Source organism: Epargyreus clarus, unplaced genomic scaffold (genome assembly GCF_041222505.1).
Source record: "Epargyreus clarus isolate Ecla_fem2 unplaced genomic scaffold, WU_Ecla_fem_2.2 ptg000006l, whole genome shotgun sequence".
Classification (NCBI taxonomy): domain Eukaryota; kingdom Metazoa; phylum Arthropoda; class Insecta; order Lepidoptera; family Hesperiidae; genus Epargyreus; species Epargyreus clarus.
In genome coordinates, this window is record NW_027332214.1 from 12466195 (window position 1) to 12482215 (window position 16021).

At 35.5% G+C, this 16021-nt stretch overlaps 1 protein-coding gene across 1 annotated transcript in view; it reads left to right on the forward strand.

The window, feature by feature from the left end:
- LOC140742989 (neurexin 1) overlaps positions 1–16021 on the forward strand; it is a 170478-nt gene that overhangs the window by 122626 nt on the left and 31831 nt on the right. The window contains exons 6-8 of the mRNA XM_073074114.1: positions 9979–10128; positions 10542–10702; positions 12904–12930. Of these exons, the coding sequence (XP_072930215.1) occupies positions 9979–10128; positions 10542–10702; positions 12904–12930 (338 nt within the window). The remainder of the gene's footprint in view (positions 1–9978; positions 10129–10541; positions 10703–12903; positions 12931–16021) is intronic.

Sequence of the window (16021 nt, forward strand, 5' to 3'; positions counted from 1 at the left end):
TCAATATGTTTAAAGTATGCTTAGTCTCATCAATCAATCTTTTGTAAAGAATAAACAGTATCGGAAAACATTTTTAGGATAATGTTATATCTTTGACACGCATTATACCATCTTAAAACGGGATTTTGTAGATCACATAGGTATTTTTTACGATTATCAATGTTACACAGTAGATACTAGTATGCCAGAAACCAATTTTTAGATTTTTTACCTGTATGTGCGTCTGTATTTAGTGTTGTTCAGTGGCCGATGCTGGCTAGTGGAGAAAAGTTTCTATAAGCTACTTTACAAAAGACAAGAAACGTGGTATAATTTTTCATGGTATTAATGCCGATATACCCTCAATACTTTCACACCATCCCATAACATCAGTATTAAGGAACCCATACTTATACGAGGTTTTACAACTAGTTATCTAGCAATACATTTGTGACCACTTTCAAGCAAAACTCTGATCTCATCTAGGGCTGATTACAGATGTCCATGGGCGCCAATGGACACTTATTATCAGGTGGACTGCTTGATCGTATGCTATTTCAATATTATAACACTGATCTTAATTGGTATTGATTACAGAACTCAAAGGCGACTCTGGCCACTTACAATTGGGTACACTGCATGCTAGTGTGCTTCTACTATCTTTATATATATATTTCTTATGTGCGTGTGTATGTCACTGAACTCCTCCTAAACGACTGGACTGATTTTGATGAAATTTGTTGTGTGTGTTCAAGGGGACTTGAGAATGGTGTAGATTCACAATTTAGTCCGTGGGAACAGGTTTTTATTAATTAATTTTTAATTCGTAAGTAGTTATAGAATCGGAAACTATGCATTTGATCAAGTGATGATCTTTAGCAAAGCTGTTGTCCAAGAGCCCACGAGGGTTTGGGAGTTGGTAAGACCAATTTTCGACAGATGGCACCACTGTCATTCCAATGCAGGTACAAATTTTCCGTTTTATGTATGTTATATTATTTCTTTAACAGCTTTAACAGCTTCTCGCCCGCATGGCGAAGCCGCGGGCACCACTAGTTTTATATAAAAAAACTTATTCACTAAAACCACGTCTCGACTTAAGTTAAAAATTGCCAAACTTTTTCAAATTGCCTCACCTGTGGTCCCTCAATCGAGTAGTAAAGTTCAGTCGCCTTAATATAAGTTTATTTCTAGTTTTATTATCCGAAATTGGTTATTTCGTGATTTCTCACTGGATGTTCAGTTGTAAATTTCCATTTTATTGTTTAGTGAATTTCGTATTTGGTACGTTAAACTATAATATTGTTTTATGGTACTAATGTTTAATGTGTTATTTATTGTTTCGATTGTTTACGAGGGTATTAAAGCAATATTGGCAGTAATATGGAGGCAGTTTATGCGTTATTGATCGTGAATAGGCCATTTCTAAAACAGTTTTCCCCTCAATTTTGCGTAAGTTTTACAGATTTTATGGCTAATGCCTAACGAAATTCGATGACTTATGTGCAATGTAATCAGTTTAAAAGGTGGTGCAACCATCCCTAGTTCGACTGAAGATGCACCGAAGCCACGCCTTTTTATGCCACTTCTAAGTGCAAGTCATGTAGTTCTCTTTTTTTTTTTTTGAAGTAGCAGACGAGCATGCAGTCCACCTGATGGTAAGTGGCTACTGCCGCCCATGGACATCTGTAAACCCCAGATAGGATTAGATATTCCTACCTGAGGTCGGCCACAGATGCGCCGCTTCCCTTAAGGGTTAAGCTGGAACGCTTCGAAAAGTATGTCTCCCTTACCGTACCCTTCAAAACGGAACACAGCAGCGCCTAACACTGCTGTTATTAGGCAGAAATAGGTGTGGCGGTGGTGCCGCCGGAGGCGAACCACGACGGGTTCTACCACCTTCAAAATCTTACCTTTACTGGGCACTTGCTTTTTCTGGGGCACTCCGCCAATCTACTCCAGTGTTGATCGACCTACCTACAAGTTCACAGTTCATAATGCATGAAAATTACTCAGTTCTTCTGTTTGTATGAAATTTTCCGAGATTACTTGAATATGTTAGCACCAACTTTGGTTGTCGAGGGACGCTTGAACGTTATGAGTACGTCTATCAATTATTCTGTTTTGACTTGAAGAAAGTCTCGTGAATTACATTACTCGAGTGATTACATTACTGTGTAATTTTGTTTTTGGTTCTTTGAACGAAGAATTATTAATTTGTTGATGAATTTTGGAAATATAATATGTTGCTTATTGTAGTGCTGCTCTGTTTTGATGTGACGGGTATGAGTGAATGTATTTAACCCTTGTCAATTAGCTTTTGATATCACAAGCAGTGATAGCCTATTGGTTAAGAAACTCGGCCTCCCGATCGAGGGGTCCGAGGTTCAAATCCCAGGCACGCACCTCTGATTTTTCAAAGTTATGTGCGTATTAGAAACTAATTATCACTTGCTAAAAACGGTGAAGGAAAACATCGTGAGGAAACCTGCATACCTGAGAGATTTATAAAAAAAATCAAAGGTATGTGAAGTCTACCAATACGCACTTGGCCAGCGCGGTGGACTATGGCCTAATCCTTCTCATTATGAGAGGAGACCCGTGCCCAGCAGTGGGACAGTAATGGGTTGTTGATGATGATGATGATGATGAATTAGCTTTTAGATTTTCACTGTTGGACCTAGACGGAAAGGAGTTTAGAGGTTAAGAACAGTTCACAAGGAGAGGTTTGCAGTAGTCGTAGTTAAGCGTGTGATGGTATCAGATAGATAACTGGTGGTATCAGATAGATGCTGCTGTTTATTTCTTAACCTTCGTCTTTTATTATCAGCTTTATTAGATTCAGAGAAGAAATGGCTACTCCAGGCCGATAATATCAAAATACAGTTGCTACACTATTGCAATAAATAAATAAATAGGTTAGTTAGACATAAGTAAGGCGACTTAGCCTTAGACTTCATTCTCACCTCAAAATTATTTCCTAAACAAACAAAAACTTCAGTGTATAAATAAATTATAGTACATTTCTGCCACACGACCTTCTCGACTCAACAGTAAACTATTAATTAGGCACCACGCTGCCTCAAAGGATTGAAATTATAGATTTCCACGGCACAGTTCTGGCACAATACTAATGGAGCTAATTCAAATTACAACGAAGCCGTACAAACTAAGGATTATAAGGTTAACATCACGTGACTAATATTGGCTTATAGGAGGAGAAAATTATACTTTTTTCAAGGCGTGCAGGCAATACGTTTTTTCAATTTATTTGAACTGAAAAGTCCTTTTATGTATAAGACACATTATGTCTCCCAAATTAGACCTCAGGAATAATTATCTGAGGCCGGGGTTGATATCTGCGGTTGATAGCAGATGTCTATAAGCATAACCTTGTACCATAAGGTACGGACCCCAAGTTTATTTCTATATTATAATGAAAACCCCCAAAAAGTGCCTAAATTCTGTTGTTAATTAACAATGAGCAATTTCAAGCAATTCGCACAATTTTCTACGTCTCTCTTCTAGGCACAGAGACAATAAATTAGAGAAGCCCACTAGGAATCGGAGGTTGGAAAAGAACTATGATTAGAAAACGGTTTTTTTTTCGAAATAACAGACAGATCAACTTTGTTTGTTTGTGTAGATAATTAGTTATAACAAGAGTGACGATCATAATTACCAAAGTCATTCCTTACGATGTTCGTCCGAAGTTCGTGTCAAAATTAATTAGGTTTCGTAAAGAAAAGCTTTTGTTACTCATAATTAAAAGATAAGACAAAGAAATTTGAAATGGCTGCCTGTTTAACAATTTCTTTCTTGTCCACTCGAGAGATATTTGGTGCTTATCGTTTAAGGAAACCTATCGCATACGACACGTGGTATATATATATATATATATATATTATAATATAAGAGTAGCAGACGAGCGTGCAGTCCACCTGATGGTAAGTGGCTACTGCCGCCCATGGACATCTGTAATCAACCCCAGATAGGATTAGATATTCCTACCTGAGGTCGGCCACAGATGCGCCGCTACCCCTGAGGACTAAGCTGGAACGCCTCGGAAAAGTCTGTCTCTTTTACCACACAAATATATACGTATATGGTATTGAGTTTCATTCCAGCCAAGATACCATAGCATAAATTTATTTTCACTAATGTTCTACTCTTCCTGAACAATTTGATAGGATGTTACTGTTTATCTATAATTCATGTACGTCTAAATATTCGTAGAAAAATCATAATTCGTCAAAAAAATCGATCTTTGATTCGTCAAAAAGTTTTTAAATTATATTCCTTTACTAAGAATATTCGTTAACATTTTAAGTTGTACGTGTGTCTACTGTCTATTGTATAACGTTTTTTTGAGAATGGGTCCTTTCACCTAGTGTTCATGTTTACCTAGTTCACCTGGCGGTATATAGTTACAGTCAGGGATATAACTTATAAGCAATACCAGATGTATATAAATGTCCGATTTTTAAGATATTTTTTCTAAATCTTTTGGAATATTTTATACGTTTAGAAAATTCTTCATCAATTTACACCTAAACATATTAACTGAACGTGCAAATCGGATCGCAAAGGATAATTTTTAATTCAAATTTCAAAGTTCCTACTGCAGTCGTTTAAAGAGTTTACTTGCAATAATGATTCCTTTGTTGCGGTATGTACTGCATGAAAGAATTCGACTGCAGTTTACAACAACTATGGCAGATTCATGTATGCAAATTTATTCATTACGTTAACACGATACAAGTTCTTTCAAACCGAATTATATTTTTTGGCTGCTTAACGAAATGCAAAGTTGACTTGGTGCTTTTTATTGTTGTAGCGTTTTGTATACCTTTTGTTTAGGAAAAGAATGTCGTGATGTTGGTGTTTTTAATGTTTGGAAGTATAATCTTTATGATCAATAAATCAAAGAAGCAAAACGCCCAAGATTAGGACAAGGTCCAAAATACGTATTGAACAATACGTCTAATTAGCTGTAAAGGTAAGAGCAGAATATATAATATGCAAATAGTCCATTTCTTATTATGCCTGAATATTTAGAGAAGAAAAGAAAATATGCACTCTACGTTGATCTATATACGATTTAGCCATCTATGCGCACATTTAAAAAATCTTTAGCAAATCCCACAAAAATAAATATAGCCCATTGAACTAGCGAGACAAAACTCCTGACTCGTATATAAAATGCAATTTATTCTAAAGTAATTTAACATTAGATTATTCCAGATCCTTTGTGTAATTACCAACAAAGTTACAATACCACGAATATTACAAGCTTAGCAACATTCCGACTTGCAAAATTAATATTGTAGTGAAATGGAGCCAAGCCAGGAGTTCCGGTCAGTTGCGGATGACAGGTTAATTAGGCTTAAGTTGAAAAGAATAGCTTTGTGTTGAAATGGGTTTTTGTATCTTCATCTATATACGAAATTAACATCTATATTTAAAGATGTTAGAACTTATGAAAAAAATATAATAACATTTGTGTTTAAGGATGTTAGTGCCTTCTAACTTATACCTGAAGTGTGAAGTCTGTGTTCTTGATGTGTGAAGTGTGTTTTTGAAGACAAATTATAATTTGTGTAAGGCGGATAAAAGGTGGTATACTATTTTTGACCTAAAGGTAGATTGTGCAAGGGTGGTACCGACGTTGCATCTATGTTTAACGTGAAGTACTTCTTGTGAGTGTAAGGTATTAATATCTTCAGTTTATCTGTCCGTACCGTTTTACATATGAAGATCATCTTAGCCAGGTAGAATCTCCATTCTATACTGAGTTGATAACAGATGCCTATGGGTTGCAATGACCCCTTTAACCTCCTGGGATCTTTCGTCATATATATATTACATAGAAAAGAAAACAATGTAACAGCACCATCTGTCAATATTTACGAGATCTTTTAGTTTTATTCAATAGATAACATGTTGGTCCACCATTTAAAACTGTGATTAGCTGATAGGATGATACTATTTTATTGCATTGTGAATTTTAACCAAACGATGGCGTCACGGTCGGAAACAAGTAGTAAGTGAATTTGAGATTTTTGTTCAAATATCGATGTTTTTATAAAAAATATGTATTTTTATCGTTTATAATAAATCATTTTTACTAAATATGAGTCTGCAATGCTTGTAGGTTACATTAAAAAATATGAAATATCGGATGAAAGTTTTATGTCATACTGGTACCACATGAGTTCCCAATTACTACTGTGAATGGAAGAGTCCCAGTGTAATACTCATATGACATAAACATTTTTCTTTCTCGAACTTCATATTTTAATGTTATTCTTGTTTGTTATTACGAGCTTACGCAATTACGAAATATCCGCTATGCTAGACGACTCAAAGCTAGACTTAACTGATGAAGATGACCTAGAAGACGTAACATTACAATGTCATGATGACAACAATGACTCGTATTCTGGTTTCTCGAATTAGAATTCGAATTCGGTTGATTGAAGTAGAAAGTTGTGCAGGTTTTGATATTTTTATCGGGTCATCAATTATAATTAATGGAAGGGGCCATCCTAGAGCCTTAAGGATTTACTTTGGGTGAATCGGCAGTCCGAAAAATTTGCGAAATACTTATATCAGATTAACATTTTTATTGTGTTCATTATTTCATTAATACAAAATTGGAAGACTTTTTTGAAAGGAGGTTTTCATATAACGATAACTATTCAACTAAAACAGATTTGAAAAGGACCTGCGAGTTTTCTAATGAAAAAAGCGACGGGAATATCGAAATCATTAGCTAGGATAAATAGTTCTCACATGGTGGTTGGACAACAAACACACTGGACTGTGTCATTACACTGAATCTGACAGTAATTCGAGTTCGATTGGCAGTTCGAAGACGAAGACATATTAATAGAAGGCTAAAATAAAACCCGTGTCAACCGAAAGTTTCCGTTATCATAAAGTACATAATTTAGTCCATTACTCCAACGTTCCAAATAAATGCAGAAAACCAAAATACAGCAACTACAAGAGCATATTGCATTAAATGGAATATATATTTCAATAAAACATAATTGTTTCTTATAATTCAACAAAAAAAAAAAATGTTTTTAATCACCAATTTATACTTTTTGTAACCATATTTTGTGTTCAGTTATCAATTGTGTCATAATAAGAACGTACCGCTAATTTATTAAATAGTATTATTTTTACTTTAAAAAAATATTTATATAATCTGTGTACTGTGACTTTATAACGGAACATATTTTAAGTTTATTTGATGACTGTGATATATGTTAGAAAAAATATACAAGACAACAGACAGTTAAGTTTACTGCTGAATGTGATTGTGAGAATCATTTTTTTAAATTGAGTGTGACTGTTTAAAATTATAGATTAAGATATAATTGTACACAACACAGACAGTATTTTTTTACAATACATTTCACATATTACCAAAATTTTACATAAATATATATGATTAATGTTCTATGTCATATATATATATGACACAAATAACAGTTGTAATTGGGAACTCACGTGTTATATATATGACATTGAGAAAATCCATATTTTCCGACTTACGTTTTTTATTATATTTTTTCCTGTAATTCTATTACCTATTGTATTGGTCAGGATAAATTTTATTCAAATTCCTAACAACTTTTTTTCCTGGGTCCCAGGAGGTTAAATCAAGAATTAGGACATGCAGTTCTTATACCCAATTGCTACTTAAATCTTATACCAAATTGATACTTTTACCTCCATACGTGTTTATGCTGGATAAGGTGGAACTTCTGTTCTTTTCCGAGCCATGTTGGATTTTCTATACAACGACTTGAAGTTTCCGAGATAAAGAGAAGTAGCTAAGAAATACGGGACTCGAGGGATTATTCTTTGCCCAAGCAGTTCGCCAGAAGCTAATAAGAACAAAAGAACGGAGAATACTCTCCGTAATATTAATGTTACAACTTCGTTCTCAGGGGAATCGATATATCTTTGATCACATTGGGATAGATTCACTATTTGGTTTCTGATTTCTTTCCTGAATGTTACATCTAAATAAAAAGTCAGATTTTTATTAAAATAATCAGAAAAAAAGCCACTAAATATTTTCGATTTTCACAGAAAAAGGAGAAGAAGAATAATTTAAGTGATCTAGAATTTAAGTGATCTAGATCTAGAAGAATAATTTAAGTGAACACTGTAAATACTGTAAGTAAATACTGAACACGTGACGAGTCAAAATCGCTACAAAGTCTTGGGATATAATTTAAAAACTACCTTGCTGCAGTTTTTTTAGACTACTGTTGAGCACGTGTCTCTTTCCACAACTAGGGTGACTTTCAAAGGCACACGCCGGTACGCTCCAGGGCATTCCATCATGCTGTTCACCGACGCAACCGACGACGACAGTGACAGTCAGTGACCATCGCCCGCTGACGATCGTTGCTGTCACGAAGTCTTGTTTAGCTTCCTGTCGCTCATGTATTACCATCCGTGCTACACAAATACTGGATGCATACTTCAATTTGTCTAATGGTCATGGTTTCCTCACCAATTCATATCTGGTTTCCTGTTACTCTGTTCTCAATTCATTTTACATTCGTGTCGCGTAGCTGCAACTTGGAGCAATTTAGTGACTTCTGCCGAGTTTGCGTATTGTATGGCAGTTTGTAGTTCGGTTTGTGTTTCCTGTTCGTATTACGGGACAAAATACAGGGATACAATAGCTGATGATATACTGGACAGTCTCAATTCTGTTGGACTTTGCTGTAGCATTGTTTGCTCAGTTTTTGCAATGCTCTGAAACAGGAGCTAGGATTTTTTAATTGAATATAAGCATATCCTTTCTCCTTGATGGTTTTGTACTGTTATAGTTGACATAGTTATCTACAAATAGAATACTACTGATAAAGTTATACATGAGTGAAGTAATAATACCTGAAGAAACATCAAAACGTAGGCAAATTGGACCAAGATGAAATACAATAAGTATGCGTTTCTGCTTCATTTCAACTTTAGCTGACTTTCAAAGCAGAATACAGTAGTTCTTTAATTTAAGGCAGAAATAGATATGGTGGTGGTTTTGCCATCGTCTAACAAGTCTTTAAATTTATATTAGGTACTTATGTTATGCGTGGGATTTCTCATGGAGATACTATGATAACGATTTTCAATTAATTCCCACTAAACTAAATAAGGAAACCAAGGAAGATATAAATGCAAATCTACATAATATGTAAAATTTTAACTGAAGCGGTCCCCCGGGAATATAGTGTAGTTTCTAAGTCATGTTCTTAATAATTATGTGTATATCTGGATACATATCTTTGTATATGTATATCTCTGAGTGTAGCAAGTTCTGCGTTTCGCGTTATTGTGCAACTGTTGTAACTTTATGCAATTTGGAGACGGAGTTCAGTTCGCTTTGTGTCTTCATATTAGTGTTTAATGATATATTAAGAGTGTTGTGTTTGACATTGTCTTGTTTGTGTTGTATGTAGGTTATAGTTCGGTGGTTTGTTATATATAAGAATTAGCTAGCTATTTCTTTATAAGTAAACCTATAAATTACTGTACACAAGAAATCAGTTGTCTATTATATTCTAAGATTTTTTTTATAAGACAGAATGGAATAACTTCTGGAGAAAATACGTGATTGTGAATTTTCAGTAATGTATTTTTAAGTTTGGAAAGTTTACCGAGATGAGATTGGCCAATAGGGTGACTGTACGTTGATAGGACTCACACACTTTTTAGAACTGTTTTTTCTTACAAACCGTCTTACAATGTTTTGTAGCAATGTGATAAAGCAACTGATAAATCAGAGGTGCATAGGATCGGACGTGGATCTCGAGTATGGGAGTCCGAAATTCATTACTACTGACCTATCTAGCCTAAGTGTTAAATGCAACGAAATCCATAATAGAACGATTGATGAATTGTAACCTTAAAACCTTCTATTTTTCGAAGAATCCAGAGGAACAGATGATAATACTGTCTCTATTGTTACAGACAAGGCACCTTCAGAAGCAACGTTCAGGGGTGCGGAGTTCCTCTCCTACGACCTGACCCAGACTGGCGGCGAACCCATCGTCAGCACCCAGGACGCCATCTCGCTCTACTTCAAGACCAGACAGCCGAATGGACTGTTGTTTTATACTGGTGTGTATAGGAAAATATGATAAAAGATTTGGAAGCTTTTCTTATATAAAAGGTGTTGCTAAAGAAGAAAAAGTAGATATATATTTAATCGTTAATGCAATAAAAAATGTACGGTACAAAAATGACTAATCAATAGTATCTGTGGGTATGCTTCTAACAACTTCTTTGATAGTAGAACATTCATGTAGTCTGTGCATCTGTGGTTTATATTAGAGCATAGATAACAAATAGGAGTCGTACGTACGTCGAATGTGAAACTAAATTATCAAGTGGATTTTTACGAATTTTTAATCTGCACATTTTATATTTCTTCAGATCACGAAACTGACTAGCTAATTTTGTGGAGGACTATGAATATGAAATGTTTTTGCGATGGTTCTGTCTACTGGTCTAACATCTAGATTTTTTTTCAGGTCATGAAGCGGACTACCTCAATCTCGCTGTGCGTGATGGAGGCCTCTCTCTCACGATGGGCCTCGGTAACGGCAAGCAAGAGATGCATATCAAGCCATCGAAGACCAGGTTCGATGACCATCAGTGGCACAAACTGACGGTCAGACGACGAATACAGGAGGTGAGAATTGTATATTATATTTGTTTTGATGTAAAAACGTCTCATATAGTCGGTCGAACTTTTTTTTCCACCTCTCAAGGGTTCCTCTCTGTTGTCCTCCTCAACAATCTTTCGAACTTTCTAGTGTTCCAAGTTAGTCCTCAGGGTTAGAATATCTTCTATAGCCAACCTTGGGCAGGATTGTTGTGTTTGGGGTAATTGCCCATGGGTGGATAAACCACTCACCCCCAGGCCTACAGGATCGTTTGCTAAATTAATTTCATCAAAAGGGTGAAATAAAAAGCAAACTGAACGAAGGTTCATAATATTTTTTCTATTTTCCGCCTCTCAATTAAAATATTTCAGGGAAAATTAATTTTCACCGTAAATATTTAATTGATTACGGGGTTATTGAAAATATCCCGCTTCCCGGGAAAGGGATTCGAGTGTTTGAATTATTAATAATAATTAAAGCTGTTTGTATAGTGAGCTCTTTGATCAGTATCATGTTATTAATGTAGGCATATTTATATGAATTCATGAATTATCTTATACATAAAATTCTCGTGTCACAATGTTAGTTACCGTACTCCTCCGAAACGGCTAGTACTAGTGCCGGGTCAGCTAGTTTTTTTATAATATAGGAGTAGCAGACAAGCGTTCAGTCCGCTTGATGGTAAGTGGCTACTGCCGCCCATAGACATCTGTAATCAACCCCAGATAAGATTAGACGTTCGTACCTGAGGTCGACCAGAGATGCGCCGCTACATCTGAGGACTAAGCTGAAACGCATCGAAAAAGTAAATTGTATTATCTATTTAGAAATTTCTTTTGATTTTTTAGAATATAGATGCATAAGCTTCTAAACAGTCGCCGAGCAACTGTTAACAGTTGCGTTAAACACTACTTTATCGCTAGAGTTGCTAAGCGATAGCAGTAGGCTGCAAACGATCACAACGTAAATGTGAAACGATCCTTACCATTTCAACAGTTTTCGTGGAAATTGGTCGATATGTACGAGTTATTTGCGTGGCTGGAACCATCTATCGTTGCGGCGATCAGCAATTAAAAACGAATAACGGAATTCACTGAAATGATCATCTATATTCTATAAGTGCTTGATTTACGTATTTACAGAGTTATGCGTCGCAGATAAGGAAAAGAACAAATATAATACAGTTTTAATTGTACTAATGGCGGCTTTATTGTTTTATGCTCCTTTTTTTACGGTGTTAAGGTGTAAAGGTGTTAAATTTAATTAAAAAAAATACTTTTTACATGTAGTCCACGTGATAGTTAGTGGCCTATGTGGTCTATGGGCATTTCTAATCAACCCCTAATAAAATAAAAGTCTTACTTGATGTGGGCTACTTATGCGTTGCTATTCCTAAGGACTTAGAATACCTTATTTAAGTGTTTCAACAAAACAAAACAGTTAATATGACTGTTTCGCCCCCTAAATCCGCGCCCCTAGCGGATTGTATCAGAACTTTAGTGTCAGTAACGTAACATTAAATGTCTAAATTGACAAAGTGGCGCTTTATGTTTTGTCTCTCTTTTTTGCGAATATGTGAGGCAGACAAAAAGACTTGAGCACTTACTTATTGTTACGTTTATTCAGTCTACTGAAGCAAACGGAACAGAATAATGGATTCAGTAAACGTAACGTAAAATTGTGGGATGTGTTGAAAACTCATGGTAAGGGTACAGAAGGAACCAGAAATCTGAAAAACTGTAGCGGTGGTTCCCACAAGTCTGAAGTCAAACAAAAGTTTCTACCACCAAATATTTTTAAAGAGCAACTTAATAAACCGCTTTCAAGCCTGTATCATGAAGAAATACGAAAATGAAATTATTAGATCGGCTAGAATATGATTACAAAGCGTATTTTAGTAATTTGAAACTCATTGTCTGATATAGACAGGGCTTTGAGGGCGGGTGTAATTGAAATTCTGTTACCTGTGAACCTTTGCGACTTTAATTGAGCTATGTTTTATTGAGAGCCGAAGTATTCTACGTTTTAGGGTCACTATAATTAGGTACCCTTATACCCACCGCCGAAGTATAATTAATTTTCTAATGATGTTTTATGTGGGAGAAATATTAATGTTACATGTTAGCGAGAGTGTAATACTTCAAATTGTTCAAATTCGTGGGTAAGATTAATTTAGAATTGAAATTATGTAAGAATATTTATACTAATTTGTTTTTTCTTGTTGCAGATAACACCGTTCACAAGTTTCTGTAGGGTAAGTAATTTAAGAAAATATTCTATTGTATGCAATACGCATACGCACGTAGCTGATGCACACAATCACGTAAACACATTCACACACTCTCATGACTATGGACACGTACTCACACAAACGATAAATAAACACGCACACACACATACTCACGAGCACGAGCACGCGCAAAAGCACGCACATCGAATTTGCCTCACACAGAATTATTGACCTGATGTTAATTCCATTAATTACTCAAAAAATGTAGATCAACATTTTTATTTAAATCTGGGGCGGTAAAAATCAAAATCAAAATATTTCACTCAAAGAAAACTCTGCATTTTTTTTTACCGTCAATAACCTACCTCTACTGTGCATTCATTAACTTAATTTTAATTATTCCTATTTTACTGTTATTAATTATTTATTTCGGTTTGCAAAGCGGTCATTGATTATAGAGCTGTAAGAGACTTTTCACTAAATAAAGACGCCTATTGCCCCTTATGGGCAAAGTCGCGAACTAAGCTAGTATGGGATAAACCAAGCGACGTGATAGCCCTTCAGGGAGCGTTAGATTCAAGTAACAAATGGTCCGCTATCTTATAATTCTGTTCGCGTCGTTTTGTTATAAACGCCCCTTTGTTTTACAATGGTTCTGGGAACAGTATATTTTATGATATTTCTATTTAAAACATATAAATCAGTGATAACGAAGTGGTAGGAATTCCGGCTTTTAGCAGCAGAAATTCCGGCTAAGCAGTGGTTAAGAAACTCGGCATCTCGATCGAGGGGTCCGAGGTCCAAATCCCAGGCACCTCTGATTTTTCAAAGTTATGTGCGTATTAGTAATTAATTATCACTTGCTAAACGGTGAAGGAAAACATCGTGAGGAAACCTGCACACCTGAGAAATTTATAAAAAAAATCTCAAATGCATGTGAAGTGTACCAAATCGCAGTTGGCTAGCGTGGTGGACTATGGCCTAATCCTTTTCATTATGAGATGATGATTCCAGCTTCTCATTGTCCGAGGTTCAAATCCTGAATACCTTTAAGTTTGATGTTATGTTATGTGCGTGTTTCGTTGATTCACATGAAAACATGTATTAACGTCGGTCGAAATTGGCCGAAACATACATGGTTTAGACGTACGAAGAGCTTAGATAAAACTTAAAGTCGTGTGAATTTTGTCCATCTGCAATATGGTCTGAATATTTTTTTTTTTATTATAAGACTAATTCAAAAGTAACAACGCATCTAAGATTTCAGATATCAATATATCCGTTTTGATTTCAAGAGATCCGGCTCGAAGGACCAATTTTGGTGTTTAATTCACCAATGACTTAAAATGAAAGAATTGCCTGTAGCTTAAGAGTAAATCTATTTTAGTTTTTAGACACTACCTAAATTAGCATGTTATGCTGATTGCTATAAGCCAAGTGGTCTAAAGTAGGGATAGAAACCACAATCACTGGAAACAAATATCTTTGAAGTGTGGGGGTTACCTACACTACTACAATCTTACTTTCACAGACATATAGACCACATAACACACACCGTACTGAATTAGTATTATACTTTTCTATAAAAAACTCTAAGGATGAAATTCAAATCAATTATTCCCTGTAATAATGTTCCATACAATTTTCCTAATTAACTGAACATTACTTCAATCGCAATCTAAAAGCCCTATTCAGTTCGGAGTTATTGGCCGCCATCTTGAATCTCGAATGGTCTATAGTACTCCGGTGCTATTGTTTGATTATTAATAGTTCTACGCTTAACATTTAGATTTCTTTATTGGTGAAGTAAAGTTTAAGATTGATTTTTAATTTAGGACAATATAGAGAAATCCATATTTCTTATATATGATATAATATTTATGTTGCGTACTTCTCCATAGAAGTACGCAACATAAATATTATATCAAAGTTTTTTCTTTAAGATTTTTTTTTCGTTTAAATAAATATAAATAAAACGTGGTTCCACTGTGTCGGCATGGTCATTGGTCAAATATTTTCTACCACATCTTTCAGCCCTGTAATAGCGATGTTTGAAACACAGACCTGTGTTTGAAGAGCGTAAGACAGGATGTTACACGATGCCTCGATGCCACGATTATTCCAATGTTGTCTTGAATTTGCAACGATTCTGTTTCTGACATTATGTTAGGTTTCAATCCTATTTAGAGGTAGTTTTATGTAACAAACGAGCATGAAGTTCATCTGTACCCTTACCATGAGTTGTTACGTTTTGACAAATATAACTGTTTTGGTATTTGTTTACGTATTGGCCTGTACAATTTTCAAGTTCTGACACAATCCGCTAGGGGCGCTGATTGGAAATAGTATGAGCAAATACGTAGACAAATACCAAAACAGTCATATTTGTCAAAACGTAAAAACAAAGTATTTTTTTTTATAATATAGGAGTAGCAGATGAGCATGCAGTTCACCTGATGATAAGTGGCCACTGCCGCCCATGGACATCTGTAATCAACCCCAGATAGGATTAGATATTCCTACCTGAGGTCGGCCACAGATGCGCCGCTACCCCTGAGGACTAAGCTGGAACGCCTCGGAAAAGTCTGTCTCCCTTACCACACCCTTCAAATGGGAACACAGCAGCGCCAAACACTGCTGTTATTACGTAGAAATAGGTGTGGCGGTGGTGCCGCCGGAGTCGAACCACAGAGGGTTCTACCACCTTCGACGTAAGCCACCTTCAAAGTATATCTCTCTTTCCACACCTTGCAAACCGGAACACAACTGCGCTGAATATAGCTGTTATTAGGTTGCTACATGAATTATAAAGAAAATACAACAGCATCTATCGTATTTCCTTTTCAAGTTACGAGCAATTCCCAGTAAACATTAATCTTAGTAGTTACTTTGAAACTGAATCGTAACCCACTTTGTTTTGATTGGTTGTTTGCGGTTGCCTAAGCGTTCAAGCTTGTCTGGATTTCTGAGTTTATTAGCAATGGGTAATTATTTAATCAGTAGAAACAGTTGTAGTCATTATGTTATTAGTTTCATATTCTTGAGAACTGCCAAGCTTAGCTAATACGCTCTTATATAGTAGAACTTCCGTCTGAAACATCTGGTATTAAATGAT